The following is a 20,663-nucleotide window of genomic DNA, read 5'->3' on the forward strand; positions in this document are numbered from 1 at the left end:
CATGGGCCTAAACCATTAACATATGCTGTTTTGAATTGCATAAAGCTTTCAGAAATGTAGAAAATAATCATAAACAATTATTATCTTCTGAGAACTCTGAATTATGTTCTCCATAAATTTAGTTGTCTAATGAAATATGATGGGTGCTGCTCAATTCTCTCCTTCACTGTTTCATTGAATCTTACTTCAAAACAGGCATGGAGTCTGATAAATCTCTTTGAAAGTCTGCACATTTGAGTATATACATACTTTCAAAATTTAAAAAATGTTAAATAATTTTCTATAACCTACGCATTGTTTATCATAAAGAAATGTGGCTACATAATTGAACATGACAACAACATCTATCATCATGAGGTCACTTAGGTATCTTTTATGATCAGGGGTCATGATATATCCTTTTTACGAGTCAACAGGTTAAATTTCTGTTCCGGCCTCAACGTTTTTCATACTAAAAGTTAATTAAATAACTTATTTTAGTGTTAATAACCTTTGAATGTACCCAGTTTAGCATTTTTCTAAGTTGTATTTCTGTTGTAATTTCCCTGTGATATTATTAACCTTGCAATGTAAGGTGCATTTAGAAAAGAAACAGAAACAGTCAAAGAGATTTATTGGACTCCATCTCCGTTTCAAAAATATTCCTACATAAAGGGCAATTATATTTGTTCAATAAAGAGATGAGGAGTATATAAGAATAATTTATATTGGACTTTTGAAAGGCGTCAGACAGTCATGCAAATGTTTGCCATGACCTGGCAGTAAAACTTCATGTCCCATTTGGACAGAGGGTGTGAACAAAGAAATTTTGCTGTCTATTTAAATGGCAGCCAGGTACGATTGACCATTTCTAGTGCTGATGACAGCGAGCCCACAGTGGCAATCATGAGGTGGAGATCTGCGTTGTGGAGTTTCCTTGTGCTATCTGTCACCACTTTCTCTGAGGTCCAAACCACACTGGGTAAGATTCCAACTTTACACACAAAGGAATGATTTTCTGATGAAGAAAAACACAGTGAAGATTTTCATGGATGTCTTATTGGTTTCTTTGTTTCTACTTTCAACTGAGTGTAGAGTTTCAAGATTTAATTAGAAATCCTCTTTTAGTTTCCAACCATGTCAGCAGCATCTGCAGCACATGGGGCAGAGATCACTTCAAGACCTTTGATGGTGATGTGTACCAGTTTCCCGGCATGTGTGAATACAACCTGATCTCCAACTGCCACGACTCCTATCAGCTCTTCTCAGTGCACATAAAGAAAGCAGAAAAGGACGGAAACCCGACCATCAGCTACTTGGCAATCACCATCAATGAACTTTTGTTTCACATCAGCAAGAGCTGGGTCACTGTCAACTATGAGAAGTGAGTAAAATGAAGAGCTAAAGCTGAAAAAGCCACAGATATGTTGGTCTCACAGTAAAAAACAAAATCAAATGTCTATTAAATGTTTTCTTTTACCAGAGTCCCTCTACCTTATTACAAGGCAGGAGTGCAAGTGAAAAATAATGCTGCTTACATCAAGTTTCAGAGCAAACTTGGGTTCACTGTCATGTGGAATGGAGAAGATGCTGTGATGGTAAAAACCTACCTTTCAAACAAATGAAGATTTATAATCAAATGTACTATTTTCCAATGATAGTTGGTGTTTCCTTTGAAAGGCAACTTATTAGGTTCAGTTAATCTGAATATTTTACATTCTATTGGTCATTTTTTAGCACATTGATGATCTATTGTCTTTTTTTTTTTTTTGCAATGGTATTTCTGGTATTAATAAAGTTTTAGTTTTAGTTTATTAAAACTAAAACTAAAAGATTTAGTTTTAGAACTCTTTTTTTGTAGAGAGTTTTAGTTTTAAACTAGAACTAAAAGATTTAGTTTTAGACCTTTTTTTTTGTACATGTTTTAGGTGGAAATTGATGCTGACTTTGCAAACCGAACTTGTGGACTTTGTGGAGACTTCAATGGTGTCCCAGTATACAATGAGTTCATTCTTCATGGTATGTATATGGTGATTTAGTCTGAGTTGATTCTTTTAGATTCTGTATTATGACAGTCTGATCTGATCTGATCGCTCACAGATCGTAAAATCAGCCCCATTGAGTTTGGCAACAAATACAAAGCCCACCACCCAAACGATGAGTGCGAGGACCCTTATGAGGAGGAATTACTGGAGGATGTGACTGTCTCAGATTCCTGCAAGGAATTTGTGAGTTTGTTATTCAATTAATACCTGCACATTTATAACATTTTAATAAGTACCCACAAGCTAACTTCACTCCTGTTTTTCTTTTTTCTTTTTCTCTACAGCTAACTGTCTGTGAAAACATGTTTTTGTCAGAGTCCTGGAGCTCATGCACTAAACTGATTAACCCTGAAGTTTACATCCAGGCCTGTGTAAAGGACATGTGTGGCTGCAAGAACAATACCAATGACTTCTGTGCCTGCAGCACGCTGTCTGAGTTTTCTCGACAGTGTTCCCATGCAGGAGGACAGCCTCCCAACTGGAGGACAACTCAGTTCTGTGGTAAGAGTGTCAGTCTTTTTGTAGCTTTTGGATATGATGTGGCGAGATTCTGTTAACTGGAATTATCAGAGTAAGAAATAAATGTAAAATTTCAGTTAAAAACTTTGTGAAACAAAAACATGTTTTCTGAAAAATGTCATATTCAGTCAGGTCAATCAAAATGTTGTAGAGACATTTTTTGCATTACATTGCCATTAATTCATTTATAGTGCCTAATGTTACAAAAATAAGAAAAGCTTTAAATTCACTTTTTCCATAAAAACACATAAATTAAAACCCTTCTTCGCCTATCTTAATTCTCACAACTCATTGTCACAGCCAAAGAATGCCCTTACAACATGGTGTATGAAGAAAGCGGTTCCCCTTGCATGGATACTTGCACACATCAGGACACAAGTTCACTCTGTGAGGACCACAAAATGGACGGCTGCTTCTGTCCTTCTGGTTAGTTCATATAACATTTTAGATTAATTGATCGGTCTAGATTTTTTAAATAAAATTCCACTGAAATAAAAAATGCCTTTCCTCAGGAACGGTGTTTGATGATATTTCTGAGAGAGGCTGTATTCCTCAGTCTGAATGTCAGTGCAAGCATGACAAAATCTACAGCCCTGGAGAGGTTTACCGACAAGATCAAGAGGAATGGTATGTCAGATGCTTAGTCATGTATACAGAATGTGTAAATTAAAGTCTTTTATGTTAACTATAAATATATATTTTATTTCAGCACATGCTTTGAGGGAATGTGGGATTGCATCACTCTAGAAACACCGGCTACGTGCGCAGTTGAACAAGGTTCATATTTCACTACTTTTGATGGGAAAACTTACACTTTCCATGGGGATTGTTACTACACTCTGGCAAAGGTGGAAAGCAAGGTAAATGAGCAATTCAATAACATGCTTAGTGCAGCAAGATAAGACTTTTTTTTTTTTTTTTCTTTTTTTTATTCAATTGTGATTTCAATGTATATTTTAGGACGGAGCGAGCCCAAACTTTACCCTCCTGGCCCAGCTGGTGCCTTGTGCTCACCAACAGTTTGACACATGTCTGAAGTCTCTTAAAATCCTGCTAAACAATGACAGAAATAGCGTGAGTAAAATAACATAACCATTTAATAAGATTAAACTGTGAAAACTTATTTGACTCATTTTTGTTTCCTCAGGTGCTATCATTCACCTCTGATGGTGTAGTTCAACAGAACATGCAGACTGTCACTTTGCCGTACCAATCAGGTAGGTCAGACCATCAAAAAGTCTGAATTAAACAGTATTCTTCCAGGTTCCATTTAAATATAAGTCTGAGATTATATTAATCTGTTTATTTTAGGAGACATCGACATTTTCCACGCCTCATCCTTTCACATCATGCTGCAGACCAGATTTGGGTTGCAGATTCAGATCCAGCATGTCCCTCTCATGCAAGTCTACATCAGTCTGGAGCAAAGCTACAGATCAAAGACACGTGGTGAGTTTTGAGCATCAGCATGCTCATTTGTCTCAACAACAAAAGTTTATATGCTGGTGGTAAAACATTGTTTGCAACTTCCATCACTAGTCAGTGTCTAAAATAACAGCTTGGAGCTGACTACAAAAAGATTACAACTGTGCATTTGCTAAACAGAAATTAGAGTCTAATATAAGACACCGATATTTTTGATTATGTCAACATTATCTCCCCTGAGAAACACTAAAAAATATCTTTTCTACATCTTTTCTTCAGTTTTCTTTTCAAAAAGTTAAAATAATTGATGTCTTCAGGTTTATGTGGGAACTTCAACATGATCTTGAGTGATGAAATGAAGACTCCTCAGGGGATCGTGGAGGGAACTGCAGCGACCTTCAGCAACTCTTGGAAGGCTAACCTCATGTGCTCAGACACTGAGGAAAGACTTGATGATCCATGTTCCCTCAGTTTGGAAAATGGTAACTAACAATTGTGGATTTTTTATTCCTTTGAAAGTTATGGTCTGCTCTTAGTTGCCAAGTCTTATGTTTTAAATAACAGTTCAGCTGTAGAGATTGAAATTAAAACTATTGTTCTCCCCCCTCTTCCCTTTAGAGATGTATGCCAAACACTGGTGCGCCTTACTTGTGAGTCCAGACAGTGCTTTTGCCCAGTGCCGATCGGTGGTGGATCCCGAGATGTTTCACAAGGTATAAAAAAATATTTTAAAAATTCTATCACGTTTAGCAGCTGCTCTTGATCTTCTGCAACCCAACAACAAGCTAAGATAGTTCAGAGTAAACATTAAAACTGCTATTTTTTTTAACAAATAAAGGTTTTTTCATGTCTACCTGTGTTTTAAGGATGATCTGTACATTATACGTAGAAATATCCAGTTCAGATTTGACATGCCTGGGGATTTTAGATTTTGATCTAAAGAGAACCAGACACAGTCCTGATTCCTCACTAAAAGTAAGGTAACCCTTCACTGAAGTGCTCTATCAAAAGGAGCATATAATGACTTCAACCACTCATATTTTCTTAAGGCACTTACCTTGTTTTAGGTTTTGATTGACAATAAACATTAAAGGATTGATTTGACATACAAATAATTGATAGAAAACTTAATTGAGGCGCCCCAAATGCTGTGCAACCTGGACAAAGAGCCATAATGCTCATTTTCAGTAATCACCACTTATTATATTTGGTGGAACAATCATTTTTCTGAGTGTGTTTTCTGTCTCCTGCAGCGATGTATCTACTCCACCTGTAGTTGTGAGAAGAGCGAGGCGTGTTTGTGTGCCGTCTTCTCTTCTTATGCTCGAGCTTGTGCAGAAAAGGGAGTTTTCCTGACAAACTGGAGAGAGAATGTGTGTGGTAAGAGCATCATTTTATATGTTGTGAATAATGATTATTAAAGTGTTATCGCCCTCATTTGTAAGACATGAAAATTCTAAGCAATTATCTTCTTGTAATCCACAAAACAGATACAGACACAAAGAGCTGCCCAGCATCTCAGACCTTCTCTTACACACATCAGAGATGCCAGCTGACATGCAGGTCTTTGAGCTCGGAGCAGCAGAGCTGCACCTCGGACTTCTTGCCTGTGGACGGCTGCTCCTGTGCTGAGGGTCTCTACTTGAATGAAAATGGCCTTTGTGTTCCAGTGGAAAAATGTTCCTGCTTCTATAATGACAATTACATTAATCCAGGGACATCCATCAACATCAGAGATGAGCACTGGTGATTAAATGAAAACTAAATTTGTGGTATCTGTCAGTTTTTATCATAATATCCTTCATGTACCTTACAGGATTTTTAATGTCTTCTTCTAGTGTGTGCAATAATGGAATACTTCATTGTCGTTCTTGGAGAAGCCGCGTGTCATGTTAGTTTGTTTCTACTCTCCTCTCCCTTATTCGGTTGATTGACTATAAAGTAAAATGATTCTTTTTTTTGTTATAGTGTGTCCTTATCCAAAGGTTTTTTTCAACTGTTCCTCTGCGACCGCAGGAGAACTTGGACTAAAGTGTGCTAAAGCTTGTTCGAATCTGGAAAGTGATGAATGTGTGAGTAGATGTTATTAAAGCCACTGAGCCTCAGTGAGTTTATCCAATAATTATTTCTGAGATATCTGTGGATTGTCTTTTTTAAATTGTAAATTCCAAGTGTTTTTATAGTATGAAAACAAATTTAACAAAAATGGCAAAGGTTTTTTGTTTCAAATTCTTACAATCTTTCTCCCCTCCTAGGTTTTTACAGAGTGTGAGTCTGGCTGTCGGTGTCCCGAAGGCCTTCTTGAAGACGGCAAAGGGAACTGTGTGAAAGAGGCTGACTGTCCATGTAAGCATAACGGACATATTTTTGCTCCCGGAGCAGTGATTCCTAACCTGTGCAATACCTGGTAAGCCCATATTTGAAATACAATTATAATTTGTATAATGTATACCTTGTTTCAATGTCAAGTTGTTACAATGTTACTTTGCAGTTTATTTAGAAACTATTCAACAATTTATCACAATTTCTTTGCAATCTAGCAATTGTAAAAGTGGAAAATGGCAGTGCACTGAGAAAAAATGCCCAGCTTCCTGCATTATTTATGGAAGTGGGCACTACAACACATTTGATCAAAGGCCATATGGATTTCAGGGTGAATGTGGTTACATCGCTGTCGCGGTAAATAAAATTAATGACTGTTGGAGATTATTACTCACACACACACACACACACACTGAATGCTTAACGTAAGTTTTTCTTTTTAAGAATAAATGTGGCAACAAAACAGCTGAGAACAACTTTGGAGTTATTACAGAAAATGTACCCTGTGGCTCTTCAGGAACCACCTGCTCCAAAACTGTCAGAATTCAACTTGGGGTAAGTCCAGACAGAATATTTCTGAGCCTAAAGCAGTGGAATATTACATTTCAGAGCTATTTGCAAGAAAGAGGTTATGTTATGTTAATAATAGCTACTGAAACAGAAATCTCTTTTGGGTTCTAGCGAACAGAAATCAAACTAATGAAGGGTAAATACGTAGAGGAAGATCTGGGACATGGCGTCCTGATTCAGTACAGAATAAGGAGGGTCGGCTTGTACCTGGTAGTAGAATCAAAAATTGGTCTGGCGGTGATATGGGATCGAAAAACAGCTGTTCGCATCCTTCTGGAGCCCCAGCACAGCGTGAGTAACAGTCAATATTTATTAAGAATGACAGGAATCTTTTACAAATGGATATCACATTTTCTTTAAAAATGTATTTTGTGACAAATGACTTGCCTGGTGTGACTGTTTTGCACAGGGTTCAGTGTGTGGCTTGTGTGGAAATTTTGATGGAAATGGACCGAACGACTTCACCACCCAGGGTCAGCTGGTAGTGAGCAACCCTCTAGAGTTTGCAAACAGCTGGAAAGTTCAGAGCACTTGCCCAGATAAGGAAGAGATTGTGGATTCTTGTGTAGCTGCACCGATGAGACATCAATGGGCAAAAATGATGTGCAGCATCGTAACAGGGGAGACATTCAAAGACTGCCACTATAAGGTCTGAATAATTTAGTTCTGTTTTTTGCAATAAAAAAATTAAACATGCTCCATTTTCTTATATTGGTTTGTTTTATTTTGTAAACAAACAGGTTGATCCCCGGCCTTTCTATGATAACTGTGTGAAAGACTCGTGTGCCTGCGACACTGGAGGAGACTGTGAGTGTTTCTGCTCAGCTGTCGCAGCCTACGCTCAGGCTTGCAATGAGGCTGGAGTTTGTGTTAGCTGGAGAACCCCAGACATTTGCCGTGAGTAAAATATAACACTCTTTGATTAAAATGATGCTTTTGTCTTTGTGGCACCATGTTCATCTCTGCAGAGACTTTGGTCGAAATGGCTTTAAAATTGCTTGTCATCACCATAAACAAAGCATTTCTTCCTTAGCTACTCACTTATGAAATGCTTGCATTATTTTTGAAACCTTATTTCAAAAAACAAGGTTTATTTTTGAAAATGTAATAATTTCAGCATGAACGTCCTTAGGCTCTTACTCAAAACTTTATCTCTAAAGAATATATCTATCACAAGACTGTTGAATTTTGAAGAAGTCCTTGAATTTTAACGAATGACTCTTATACTTACGTGTAATGTAAATTGTGTTCCCTTACAAAGTGTACTCAAAAGTGAAAATTTGGAGTTTGGTTCAAAACATTTAGATTTAAATTATTCTGTTTTTTAAGACATACATCATTTCATTTCATATACAGTGAAAGCTTTGTATACATTAATTTTGCTCCAATAGCTACAGTAAATTTTATCTTGTAAATGTACCTCAGTAAATGTAACTAGTTACAACCCACCTCTTAATAAATTAAGACTTAGTTCCAATGCCTCTACCTATTTCTTGTTAAAACATGCTAAGTACCCATAATTTTGATAATTAATGGGTATTGATTTCAATTATTTCATTGTTGTAGGATGAAATAATGATGAAACAATAAATAATGACATTGAACACAGTTTTATACAATTTATTTTGTGAAAGAACAAACACAATTCAATTTTAGCTTCAGGAAATACATCAAGGTTTGTTGTCAATCCTAGAGGATTTTCCACTGGGCACAATCCACACAGCAATGGGAAATTTCAGCATCACTGGATTTCCAGTGCTGTGCTTCAAAATGGAAGGTCCACTTGGAATCTCTTAATACTTTGTTGAACCTTCTCTGTCCAGTTGCAGAGAGACGTCACTCTACTTGTAGCGATCAATAGTCTTCTGAAATAATTCCTGATATATGTTTGCTGTCAGAAATAGTACCAATTTTTTAAATTAGTTAATTTGGGTGCACAGATCTGTGTATATGCATTGGAAAAGTGTCAAGAAACCTACTAATGGAAGAGTACAGTTCTTTTAATAAAAAGTATCGCATTTGAATCATCCCAAAAGCACAATGATGACTATAAAAAATGCACATTTTCTTCACAAATGTTAATGAAATTGGTTTGTAAGTATGTATTTGAGGCTGTGTCTGCGATTTGAACCTGTTGATGGAAGAATTAAGAACACCTAATTCTTGTTTTGTACACACATTAAAGTTGCTTTTTGTGCAGACAAGAAAGTGAACAAGCTTTCAAATGTGTTTTTAATCAACTATGTGTTTGTGAAATAAAGAAAGCCACCTGTTGTTGATTAACCCTCCAACAGCCCTAAGAGGGGTCAGGTGGACCCTGCATGAGATTTTTACCCTATGTGCTGTCCCATCGGGGCCACAGTATGTTTTTACAATCCCCATTTCTTCTCCATTGTCCAACTGTGATACCTGCCTCACTCTTCCTGAGTGACAAACTAGGACTGTGGGAAAAATAAATCTAGAATCATAATTGAATTATTGGTATAGGTTCTTAGTTGAGATCTTGGTACTACTGTACGTTCTATTGCTTCTGCTTCAGAGACACATACTGGATGATTAATCTCAGTCTCTCAGGAATATTAAATCAATACTTAACATCTGACTAAAACATGATAATTCCATCAAACAATACGGAAAACAAAAATTAAAGTTTCTATAAAGGTTGTAAACACTTTAAAAATATATATATTTCAGTTCAAAATTGGTTTAATTAAAAATCTTATTCAAATCAGACAAGATCAAATATTCTTCAATGATTTGTGAATTTTATCTTCCACAATAAAATTATATTGTCTTTATCCAGGTAATTTTAAGAAATGTATCACATTGTTTTTAACATTTCCGAATGTTACTGACATCTGCTATGCTTTCATTTTTAGCTGTTTTTTGTGATTACTATAACAACCCAGATGATTGTACATGGCACTACAGCCCTTGCCACACACCTTGTTACAAGACCTGTTTGAACCCACAAGGAATTTGTAACAACCCGATACCTAATCTGGAGGGTAAGAATACCATTCAAGATCCAATTTTTATTTTAGCATTGTGTCTATGTAGTGTACAACATATTTCATGTGCTTTTTACAGGTTGTTATCCAGTATGCCCAGAAGATAAGCCAATTTTTGATGAGAAGAATCAGACCTGTGTGGAAGAATGTGCCTATTGCTTGTACAATGGGACAATATATGAAGATAATGATGTGATATACAATGTCACTGACAACATGGGAATGTGCTACTATGCAATCTGCATTAATACAACTGTGATACGCACAAGTGAACCATGTGTAACAAGCCCAACAACAACTTCTCCAATGGAAACTACAACTTTAGAGTCACCAACAACAACAAAGGTTACTACTCCCCCTACAACAACCCCTTCAGCAACTCCAGAGCCAAGCACCACAACTACAACTCCCCCTACGACAACTACAGAGTATCCCACAACCACAACTACAACTCCCACTACGACAACTTCAGAGCCTCCCACAACCACAACTCCCCCTACAACAACTACAGAGCCAACAACAACCACAACAACTACAACTGCACCTCCCTCTACCACAACTTCTGTCATAACTCCATGCCTTCCAACAAATTGTGAGTGGTCTGACTGGTATAATGTGCATGACCCAATCACAGACAAAAATGACTGGGAGACCTATGAAAACATCACAAACAGTGGTCAAACTGTATGTAAAGATCCATTTTATATTGATTGTAGGTCAGTAGATGTACCAGACATGGACTTTGAGGAGTATTTGAATGAAACTCTGCAGGTCGTAGATTGTCATAAAGACTTTGGATTAATCTGTAAAAAAGAAGACCAGCCAAAGCGCCCAGGAAAGTGTTTTAACTACAAATTCAGATTATGCTGTCCAGTATGTGAAACAACAACAACATTCACAACAACGATGCCTACGACAACCACAAAAACTACAACTACAACTCCCCCTACAACAACTACAGAGCTTCCCACAACCACAACTACAACTCCTCCTACGACAACTCCAGAGACAACTACAACCACAACTACCACTCCCCCTACAACAACTACAGAGACAACTACAACCACAACTACATCTCCCCCTACAACAACTACAGAGCCAACAACAAGCACAAAAACTACAACTGCACCTCCCACTACGACAACTCCAGAGCCTCCCACAACTACAACTCCCACTACGACAACTCCAAAGCCTCCTACAACCACAACTACAACTGCCCCTACGACAACTGCAGAGCCAACAACAACCACAAAAACTACAACTGCACCTCCCACTACGACAACTCCAGAGCCTCCCACAACTACAACTCCCACTACGACAACTCCAAAGCCTCCTACAACCACAACTACAACTGCCCCTACGACAACTGCAGAGCCAACAACAACCACAAAAACTACAACTGCACCTCCCACTACGACAACTCCAGAGCCTCCCACAACTACAACTCCCACTACGACAACTCCAAAGCCTCCTACAACCACAACTACAACTCCCCCTACGACAACTACAGAGCCAACAACAACCACAAAAACTACAACTGCACCTCCCACTACAACAACTCCAGAGCCTCCCACAACTACAACTCCCACTACGACAACTCCAAAGCCTCCCACAACCACAACTACAACTCCCCCTACAACAACTACAGAGTATCCCACAACCACAACCACAGCTCCCCCTACAACAACTACAACTGCACCTCCCTCTACCACAACTTCTGTCATAACTCCATGCCTTCCAACAAATTGTGAGTGGTCTGACTGGTATAATGTGCATGACCCAATCACAGACAAAAATGACTGGGAAACCTATGAAAACATCACAAACAGTGGTCAAACTGTATGTAAAGATCCATTTTATATTGAATGTAGGTCAGTAGTTTTACCAGACATGGACTTTGAGGAGTATTTGAATGAAACTCAGCAGGTCGTAGATTGTCATAAAGACTTTGGATTAATCTGTAAAAAAGAAGATCAGCCAAAGCGCCCAGGAAAGTGTTTTAACTACAAACTCAGATTATGCTGTCCAGTATGTCAAACAACAACAACAACATTCACAACAACGATGCCTACGACAACCACAAAAACTACAACTACAACACCCCCTACAACAACTACAGAGCTTCCCACAACCACAACTACAACTCCTCCAACGACAACTCCAGAGACAACTACAACCACAACTACCACTCCCCCTACAACAACTACAGAGACAACTACAACCACAACTACATCTCCCCCTACAACAACTACAGAGTATCCCACAACCACAACTACAACTCCCCCTACAACAACTCCAGAGACAACTACAACCACAACTACATCTCCCCCTACAACAACTACAGAGTATCCCACAACCACAACTACAACTCCGACTACGACAACTCCAAAGCCTCCCACAACCACAACTACAACTCCCCCTACAACAACTACAGAGACAACTACAACCACAACTACAACTCCCCCTACGACAACTACAGAGCCAACAACAACCACAAAAACTACAACTGCACCTCCCACTACGACAACTCCAGAGCCTCCCACAACTACAACTACAACTCCCCCTACGACAACTACAGAGCCAACAACAACCACAAAAACTACAACTGCACCTCCCACTACAACAACTCCAGAGCCTCCCACAACTACAACTCCCACTACAACAACTCCAAAGCCTCCCACAACCACAACTACAACTCCCCCTACAACAACTACAGAGTATCCCACAACCACAACTACAACTCCCACTACAACAACTCCAAAGCCTCCCACAACCACAACTACAACTCCCACTACGACAACTTCAGAGCCTCCCACAACCACAACCACAACTCCCCCTACAACAACTACAACTGCACCTCCCTCTACCACAACTTCTGTCATAACTCCATGCCTTCCAACAAATTGTGAGTGGTCTGACTGGTATAATGTGCATGACCCAATCACAGACAAAAATGACTGGGAAACCTATGAAAACATCACAAACAGTGGTCAAACTGTATGTAAAGATCCATTTTATATTGAATGTAGGTCAGTAGTTTTACCAGACATGGACTTTGAGGAGTATTTGAATGAAACTCAGCAGGTCGTAGATTGTCATAAAGACTTTGGATTAATCTGTAAAAAAGAAGATCAGCCAAAGCGCCCAGGAAAGTGTTTTAACTACAAACTCAGATTATGCTGTCCAGTATGTCAAACAACAACAACAACATTCACAACAACGATGCCTACGACAACCACAAAAACTACAACTACAACACCCCCTACAACAACTACAGAGCTTCCCACAACCACAACTACAACTCCTCCAACGACAACTCCAGAGACAACTACAACCACAACTACCACTCCCCCTACAACAACTACAGAGACAACTACAACCACAACTACATCTCCCCCTACAACAACTACAGAGTATCCCACAACCACAACTACAACTCCCCCTACAACAACTCCAGAGACAACTACAACCACAACTACATCTCCCCCTACAACAACTACAGAGTATCCCACAACCACAACTACAACTCCGACTACGACAACTCCAAAGCCTCCCACAACCACAACTACAACTCCCCCTACAACAACTACAGAGACAACTACAACCACAACTACAACTCCCCCTACGACAACTACAGAGCCAACAACAACCACAAAAACTACAACTGCACCTCCCACTACGACAACTCCAGAGCCTCCCACAACTACAACTCCCACTACGACAACTCCAAAGCCTCCTACAACCACAACTACAACTCCCCCTACGACAACTACAGAGCCAACAACAACCACAAAAACTACAACTGCACCTCCCACTACAACAACTCCAGAGACAACTACAACCACAACTACATCTCCCCCTACAACAACTACAGAGTATCCCACAACCACAACTACAACTCCGACTACGACAACTCCAAAGCCTCCCACAACCACAACTCCCACTACAACAACTCCAAAGCCTCCCACAACCACAACTACAACTCCCCCTACAACAACTCCAGAGACAACTACAACCACAACTACAACTCCCCCTACGACAACTACAGAGCCAACAACCACAACTACAACTCCTCCTACGACAACTACAGGGCCAACTACAACCACAACTACAACTCCCCCTACAACAACTCCAGAGACAACTACAACCACAACTACATCTCCCCCTACAACAACTACAGAGTATCCCACAACCACAACTACAACTCCTCCTACGACAACTACAGAGCCAACTACAACCACAAAAACTACAACTGCACCTCCCACTACGACAACTACAGAGCCTCCCACAACCACAACTACAACTCTCCCTACGACAACTCCAGAGACAACTACAACAAAAACAACTACAGAGTGCTCCTGTGTTTTTAATGGCTCAGTTTATCAGCCAGGTAATGAATAATTTTAGCTTTTTCTTCTGTTTATTCTTTATATTATAATTAGAACTCTAACTGTCTTTTTTTTTTACCACTGTTTCAGGGGATGAAATATTTGTAATGTACCCCATTGGATCAGGCATTTGTCTCACAATGATTTGTTCTGATGTTTGTGAAATTCATAACAACACTGAAATGTGTGGGAGTACCTCAACTCCCTCAACTACCTCAACCTTGACACCCACTCCCACTCCCACACCCCCCACGTGTGAGGATTGGGGTGTTGTTGTAAGACATTTTACATCTAATTCATGCTCAAATTAGTATTGGATTTCAGATTTTTCTGAAGCATATTTTTTTCTAGTTATTTGCACTGACCTTTTTATATTTGTTTTTCTGAATACCCAAATATGTATAGCTAGTTGTTTTTAACACTTATTTTTGTCTACAGCAAAATGAGACCTTCTTCTTGTGCAACTGCACTATGGCCAGATGCATTGAGAACAACACAATTGAAATAATTCCATATGAGTGTCCACCCCTCCAGAACATAACTTGTGCCAATGAAAAGAAACCAGTTCTTGCGTATGATGAGTACCACTGCTGCCAACAATATGTTTGTGACTGTAAGTTATTCTATATGCACTGATGGATTTAAGTGTCTTTTTTAATCCAATATGTTCAAATTAATTGTAATAAAAACCACTACAGAGATAGTCCTTGCCCACACCCTTCACCATCTACAATAACTCTTTAATTAAATGAGCTACAAAACCATTTAAGTTCCCTTTGGGATCAATAAAGTGTATTGGAATTTGATGTTGTATACTTTTGCTTTCTAGGTGTATGCGAAGGCTGGGGAGATCCTCATTACATCACATTTGATGGGTTATACTACAGTTATCAAGGAAATTGTACTTACGTTTTGATGGAGGAGATCAAAGCAAAATATCATTTGAAGATCTATGTTGACAATGTATTTTGTGATCCCACTGAAGACGTTTCTTGTCCAAGATCGATAATTATAGCATATGGATTTCAAGTTGTCACACTCATCAATCATAACCTTGTCGGAGCTCCACAATTAGAGGTAACTCTTGTAGAAGACAACACTCAGTTGTCTCTAACTCGTTTGACATGATATCTTTGACAAGTGTCATCAGAATATTGCCAATATATAATTTTCGCCTGAATGCATTATAGTTTTTTTGTCTTTCCTTATTGTATACTTTCAGGTAATGAAAAGTGGTGAAAAATTGAAGCTACCCTATGCACAACAAGGTATTAAGATTATGAGTTCTGGTATTAACTTGGTTTATGAGATCCCTGTGCTAAATGTGGTAGTTACATTTGGAATGACTGGCTTTAGTGTCAACCTGCCATATCAGTACTTTGGAAGCAACACAGAGGGTCATTGTGGTAAGAAATCTCTCTCAAATCTGTACTTTGGTCAGTCTTTAGGCTTGACATTAACTGTAACTGTTTAAAATCTTTGTTAGGGACATGCACCAACAATCAGGCTGATGACTGCAAGTTGCCGACAGGCGAACTGCTGGAAAATTGTGCAGTGATGGCAGACTATTGGCCAGCAAATGACATTTATCAACCTAACTGCCCAACACCACCTGTAGTACCCACTCAAGTTCCTGAACCACCCCTAGAACCAACTCCATGCAAGCCAGAGTCCATTTGTGATCTGCTGAAGAGCAGGTAGGCATGTCATGACGCATTGATTATTTCTTAGCCCTCCAGGAAATTATTTCTTAAATAAGACTAAATGACTTAATTTTGCTTTTATTTTTATTTTTCAGTGTTTTTGCAGAATGTCATCCATTGGTTTCCCCTGACAATTTCTACAGAGGTTGTGTTTATGATAGTTGCCATGTTTCGAATCCTGCAGTAGAGTGCACAAGTTTGCAAACTTATGCTGCTGCCTGTGCTCAGGCTGGAATTTGCATCCGCTGGAGAAACCACACCAAAATATGTGGTAAGACAGCCTTCGTCATATTATTTCTACTGAGAATGCAGATTGAATTGGGAGAGTATTTTTATATTTGCATTACTTAGCACTCAACATACAGGACAACAAAACATATTGTACACTGTGTTACCAATTTTTTTTTAAGTTTGGGGGTCGTTTTGTTTCCATCAGCTACTGACTGTCCATCAGACAAAGTTTATAAACCTTGTGGCCCTGCAGAACAGCCCACCTGTGAAGACAAGTATGTTGTCACACAGATTTACATTTGCTTTGATTGTGATGTTTGCATGTTTCCAAACACTTCCTGATAACAAAAAGTGGCATTAAAGCTTGTTTAGCCAGTAAAATAATATTCTTATCTGAACATTGTAATTTCATTTTTTCAGTGCCGATGAATCAACCACAAAGTTTATTACTGAGGGCTGCTTCTGTCCTGATGGAATGAAACTCTTCAACAAAGACTCAGGAATATGTGTTGAAAAGTGTGGTAAGTAGCAGTTATCTCCCAGAATTCTACAACTGGATTGAATTTGCTCAGTCAGTCAAATACAAATAAATACTGGATTGCTCTGTATTTGTCAATAGGATGTCTCGATCCTGAAGGCATTCCTCGAGAGGTGAGACAAAATGACTACTTATGCTTACTGTCTGTAAAATCTTAAATGCTACTGCCTCCTTACCGAGCAACTTTGGTTTACTCTTTCAGTTTGATGAGAGGTTTGAGTACAAATGCCAGGACTGCATTTGTGAAGAGTCTACCAAAACTGTGATTTGCAAACCAAAGACTTGCCCAGCACCACCTACTGCTAACTGCACTGATCCAGGGTTTGTTGTTGTGAACCAAACCAATCCTGCGGACCCCTGTTGCTATGCTTACATTTGTCGTAAGACGCCTGTCATCAATTCACATTTTTGACTAATTTGTTGAACTATTATTTATCACAGAATGCTGTACTTTTTTTCGTCTTACATAGAATGCGACATGAACAGATGCCCAGGAAACAGCATGAACTGTCCAGTTGGATACAAACCAGTCATCAGTGTTCCAGAGGGAAAATGCTGTCCAGAACATACATGTGGTGAGTTCAGTTTGAACGTTTATTCAATCAAACCATTAAAAAAAGACAACAAGTAGACTATAAGAATTTGGGATTAAATTAAATAAAACAAACAGATTCACACCAAATATGGAAAATGTGGGATTTAAGAAAACAGAGGGCTATCGATCTGTACAGTTGTCAAGATTTAACATCTTATTGTGATATAAATGTGGAAACAGGGAGAGAAGGAAAGGAGTTCAGGTTCTATGCTGGTTGACTGTTTGAAGGGTCCGATAGTGGAGGATCACCTGGAGGGATGGTCTACATTTCTGAGAAGAAAAAAAAATCCAAAAATGTGGAAAAAATCCACAGAAATTATTTATTTTTTTCCGGTGGATTAAATTTGTTTTTGTTTCTGTTGCAAAATAAAGTTAAAATATGTTGTATAATGTTGACATTTGATATCAAGAATAAAATTAAAATTCTTAAGGAAAAACAGAAATTGTACAAAAAACGTTAAATGTTAAGCAAAAAAGTTTAAACTCTGTTTTGTTAAAATAATATTGAGAACAAGTCAGAAATATTTTAAAACTAAATTGAAAAGCTGAAACTACTGCAGCATTAGGATTTTTGATAGTGCTGAGTGCTGACTAAACTTAACACTAAAAGAGTGTGCATCCACACTACTTTTATATGCTGAAAGAGATATAATTTGTTAATAAATTCCCACTCTTGGAGTATAAAGTTACTTGCTTATTTACACAAAGCCTGACTATTGCAGGTCGACCCTACAACAGTCACCAGTATTGGTTTACTTTAATAGTTACACTTTAATCCTGACATATAACTTTATTCTCATAATTTCAACTTCTCATAATTTACCTTTATTTTTGCCAATCTCTTTTTAGAACCTAAGCGAGTTTGTGTCCACAAGAATGTTGAATACCAGGTAAATAAGAACCAGACCCGTCATTTGAATGTCTCATATGACCCAGCTTTAATAAATTCTCTGATGTATTAAACCACAATCCTTCTCTTGGTCAGCCTGGTTCCTCAGTTCCTGTGACTGCATGCCAGGACTGTACCTGCAGCAATGAGGTCGACCCAAAATCCGGTCTGTTTAAAATAGTGTGTGTGTTTCAACAATGTAAAGAAACCTGTGAGCCGGTAAGAAAAAAATAAAATAAAATAATTCACACGCAGTCTGCACAATACAATGTGCTTACTTCAAGGCTGAGCTTAACTTTCTCTTTGGTTTAAGGGATATGAATATGTGGAAACTAACGATTATGACTGCTGTGGGAAGTGTGTACAGAAACAATGTGTCCTGAATTTAGATGGTACCATGCATCTCTTGAATGTGAGTTGGATCATCTCTTTTGGTTCTTTATTAGCACAAAGCAGCACATTGTTTTAATGTCTGTGTCTGCTGATCTGCAGGAAGGAGAAACCTGGTCACCGCCTGAAAACTTGTGTGAACACTACACCTGTATGAGGAGTGGGGACACACTAACAGCCCTAAGTTCACACATCATTTGCCCAGTTTTCCAAGAGAGTAACTGCCAGCCTGTATGTATTATTACCAACTTTAAAATCTGGAATAATTGTTTTCAAAGCATGTAGAAGTTGAAGTGTTTGTTAATGTACATCTTCATCCTCAGGGCACAATTCAAACAGCTGCAAATGGGTGCTGTAAAACCTGTGAGTATGACATTTTAATTTCAACTGTATAAACACCACGAAATTAAAACCAACTCATCAGGAGTCTTTTTTATTTTTTAAAAAGGTGTGGAGATAAACAAAGCCTGCAAACTGGTGAGCATGAAAACTCGAGTTTTTCACCATGGCTGTCAGTCTGAACACGAAGTGGAAATACCGTACTGTGAGGGATCTTGCAACACATTCACTAAGTAAGAATGATACAGATTTATTTTTTTATTTGCTTAAACAATGCAGAAAGCAGATATAGAGCTAGATTTCTTATTGTCTCATTTCAGGTACTCTGAAGCGGCAGCTGCTATGGAACATTCTTGCTCCTGCTGCAAGGAAACGCGCTCCTCCAATCGCACCGTTGATTTGCTGTGCTTGAATGGAGACAAGCTCACCTACACCTACATTTATGTGGAGGAGTGCAGCTGCGGCCAGACAGAGTGCACAACTGCAGGGCTGTCTGCTCGCAGAAAACGAAGTTCCACGCTGCTCTGAGACAGTCGTCTTTCATAACTATACTGAATGTTAGAAGTGTTTTTTCTTGCACCGCTCTAGCAATGTTAGAAAGTAATTTACCACTGAAGTGGAATATTTATCAACTAATCAAATAAAAATATGCAACTCAGTTCATGTCTTTGTTATCTTTGTAGTTTAATTTCACTTGGCATCAAATAAAATCATGGTAGAAATTATGTGAAGATTTGAAATAAGCACAGTGGTGGTATTTATGGTGAAGAATTTAAGACATGCAAGTTCAATTTGAAAACTGTGGACAGTCAATGTTGAAGTTTTACATGTAAATTAAAATGATTAAAGGATTATTATAGGAACACAATGGATAGAATTGTGGAAAATGATTTTACTAGAATAGGCTGCCTGAATCCAGGTGGAACTGTCATTATTTTACATCATAAAGTCAGAGACTGTCTTATCAAGTCCAACCCTTTTTGTCTAAATTTAAAACCATGGGTTGGGAAACATAATTTAAATACGCAGTGGAAAGGAAGACTAAGCAATTTCATCAACACTTTTTGTATAGCCATTTTAAACACTCCAGCTGCAGGAAAGTTCAGAATTTTCAAAGAAATTTGGAAACGTTTAATTAACTGATGAGAACATTTAGAAATCTAAGTTATTTATATATAAATCGCTGTTAACTGGGCGGTTTTTGAGTGACAAAAAAAACCCCATGAGCTGCATGACCTCTGGATGAGGTGTGCAGTTGTCTGACCTAAAGTGATGCAATATACTGCCATCTAGTGGTGTGTGGTTAGATAAACAACTAACTTTCTTTTCACTTTGTACAAGACTTTTCTTCGTATTTTAGCCAGAATGTATTTCTCAAATTCTTTATAGGAGCAAGTTTCGTATGACAATTACTATTTTTGGAAAAATAGAATAAAATTTACAATACAATACAATGCAATTTTTGTCCATTTTTAATTTTTTTTATTTTCCATAGTAAAAGACACAGATCAAAAACAAGTATACACATACATTTATATGGTGCAATCAGCAGACTAAAAATGTGTTCATGGCAGCTTTTACATTGTCTAACTAAAAGCTTTAAGAAAACCTTTGGCATAATTCTCTAAACCATGTAAAATTATATAGAATCCCATCTGTCAACACTATTTTACTAACTACTAACTAATAGAGATAGCTGTACAGTTAGTAGCACAGCCT

At 38.2% G+C, this 20,663-nt stretch overlaps 1 protein-coding gene and 1 long non-coding RNA gene across 3 annotated transcripts; one reads left to right on the forward strand and one right to left on the reverse strand.

Moving 5' to 3' along the window:
- The first annotated feature begins 839 nt into the window (after positions 1 to 839).
- Positions 840 to 19,602, forward strand: LOC114152522 (mucin-2). The gene is made up of 45 exons (XM_028030434.1): positions 840 to 961; positions 1,108 to 1,363; positions 1,463 to 1,577; positions 1,908 to 1,998; positions 2,080 to 2,207; positions 2,309 to 2,525; positions 2,844 to 2,969; positions 3,056 to 3,170; positions 3,253 to 3,403; positions 3,504 to 3,617; positions 3,691 to 3,760; positions 3,855 to 3,992; positions 4,286 to 4,450; positions 4,587 to 4,681; positions 5,222 to 5,348; positions 5,459 to 5,714; positions 5,807 to 5,859; positions 5,937 to 6,040; positions 6,224 to 6,375; positions 6,509 to 6,647; positions 6,735 to 6,845; positions 6,972 to 7,151; positions 7,270 to 7,509; positions 7,601 to 7,757; positions 9,740 to 9,868; positions 9,951 to 10,294; positions 13,886 to 14,261; positions 14,350 to 14,534; positions 14,698 to 14,872; positions 15,089 to 15,336; positions 15,482 to 15,665; positions 15,746 to 15,956; positions 16,058 to 16,233; positions 16,399 to 16,468; positions 16,614 to 16,714; positions 16,813 to 16,844; positions 16,934 to 17,111; positions 17,202 to 17,306; positions 18,176 to 18,216; positions 18,312 to 18,434; positions 18,529 to 18,627; positions 18,708 to 18,836; positions 18,929 to 18,968; positions 19,054 to 19,177; positions 19,265 to 19,602. The coding sequence occupies exons 1-45, from the start codon at positions 886 to 888 to the stop codon at positions 19,470 to 19,472; spliced, it is 6,654 nt and encodes a 2,217-aa protein (XP_027886235.1). The 5' UTR covers positions 840 to 885; the 3' UTR covers positions 19,473 to 19,602.
- On the reverse strand, positions 10,719 to 13,758 carry LOC114133623 (uncharacterized). Of its 2 annotated transcripts, XR_003593220.1 has the most exons (4): positions 13,680 to 13,752; positions 11,139 to 11,222; positions 11,001 to 11,084; positions 10,719 to 10,856 (listed from the first exon to the last, which is right to left on the reverse strand). It is a non-coding gene; the product is annotated as an uncharacterized LOC114133623 (long non-coding RNA). The 2 variants fall into 2 exon arrangements; XR_003593221.1 differs by lacking the exons at positions 10,719 to 10,856; positions 11,001 to 11,084; positions 11,139 to 11,222 and adding exons at positions 11,246 to 11,360; positions 11,415 to 11,498 and having other exon boundaries at positions 13,680 to 13,758.
- Positions 19,603 to 20,663: the final 1,061 nt, after the last annotated feature.

This window comes from Xiphophorus couchianus, chromosome 2, assembly GCF_001444195.1.
Source record: "Xiphophorus couchianus chromosome 2, X_couchianus-1.0, whole genome shotgun sequence".
Taxonomy (NCBI): Eukaryota; Metazoa; Chordata; class Actinopteri; order Cyprinodontiformes; family Poeciliidae; genus Xiphophorus; species Xiphophorus couchianus.

What these genes read in the sequence shown, in the direction of transcription:
- LOC114152522 (XM_028030434.1), top strand. Translation starts at nt 886, where the DNA reads ATGAGGTGGAGATCTGCGTTGTGGAGTTTCCTTGTGCTATCTGTCACC. An exon ending in CAGATTCCTGCAAGGAATTT is followed by an intron (nt 2,208 to 2,308) that starts GTGAGTTTGTTA and finishes TTTTCTCTACAG; the next exon opens with CTAACTGTCTGTGAAAACAT. An exon ending in TTCCCTCAGTTTGGAAAATG is followed by an intron (nt 4,451 to 4,586) that starts GTAACTAACAAT and finishes TCTTCCCTTTAG; the next exon opens with AGATGTATGCCAAACACTGG.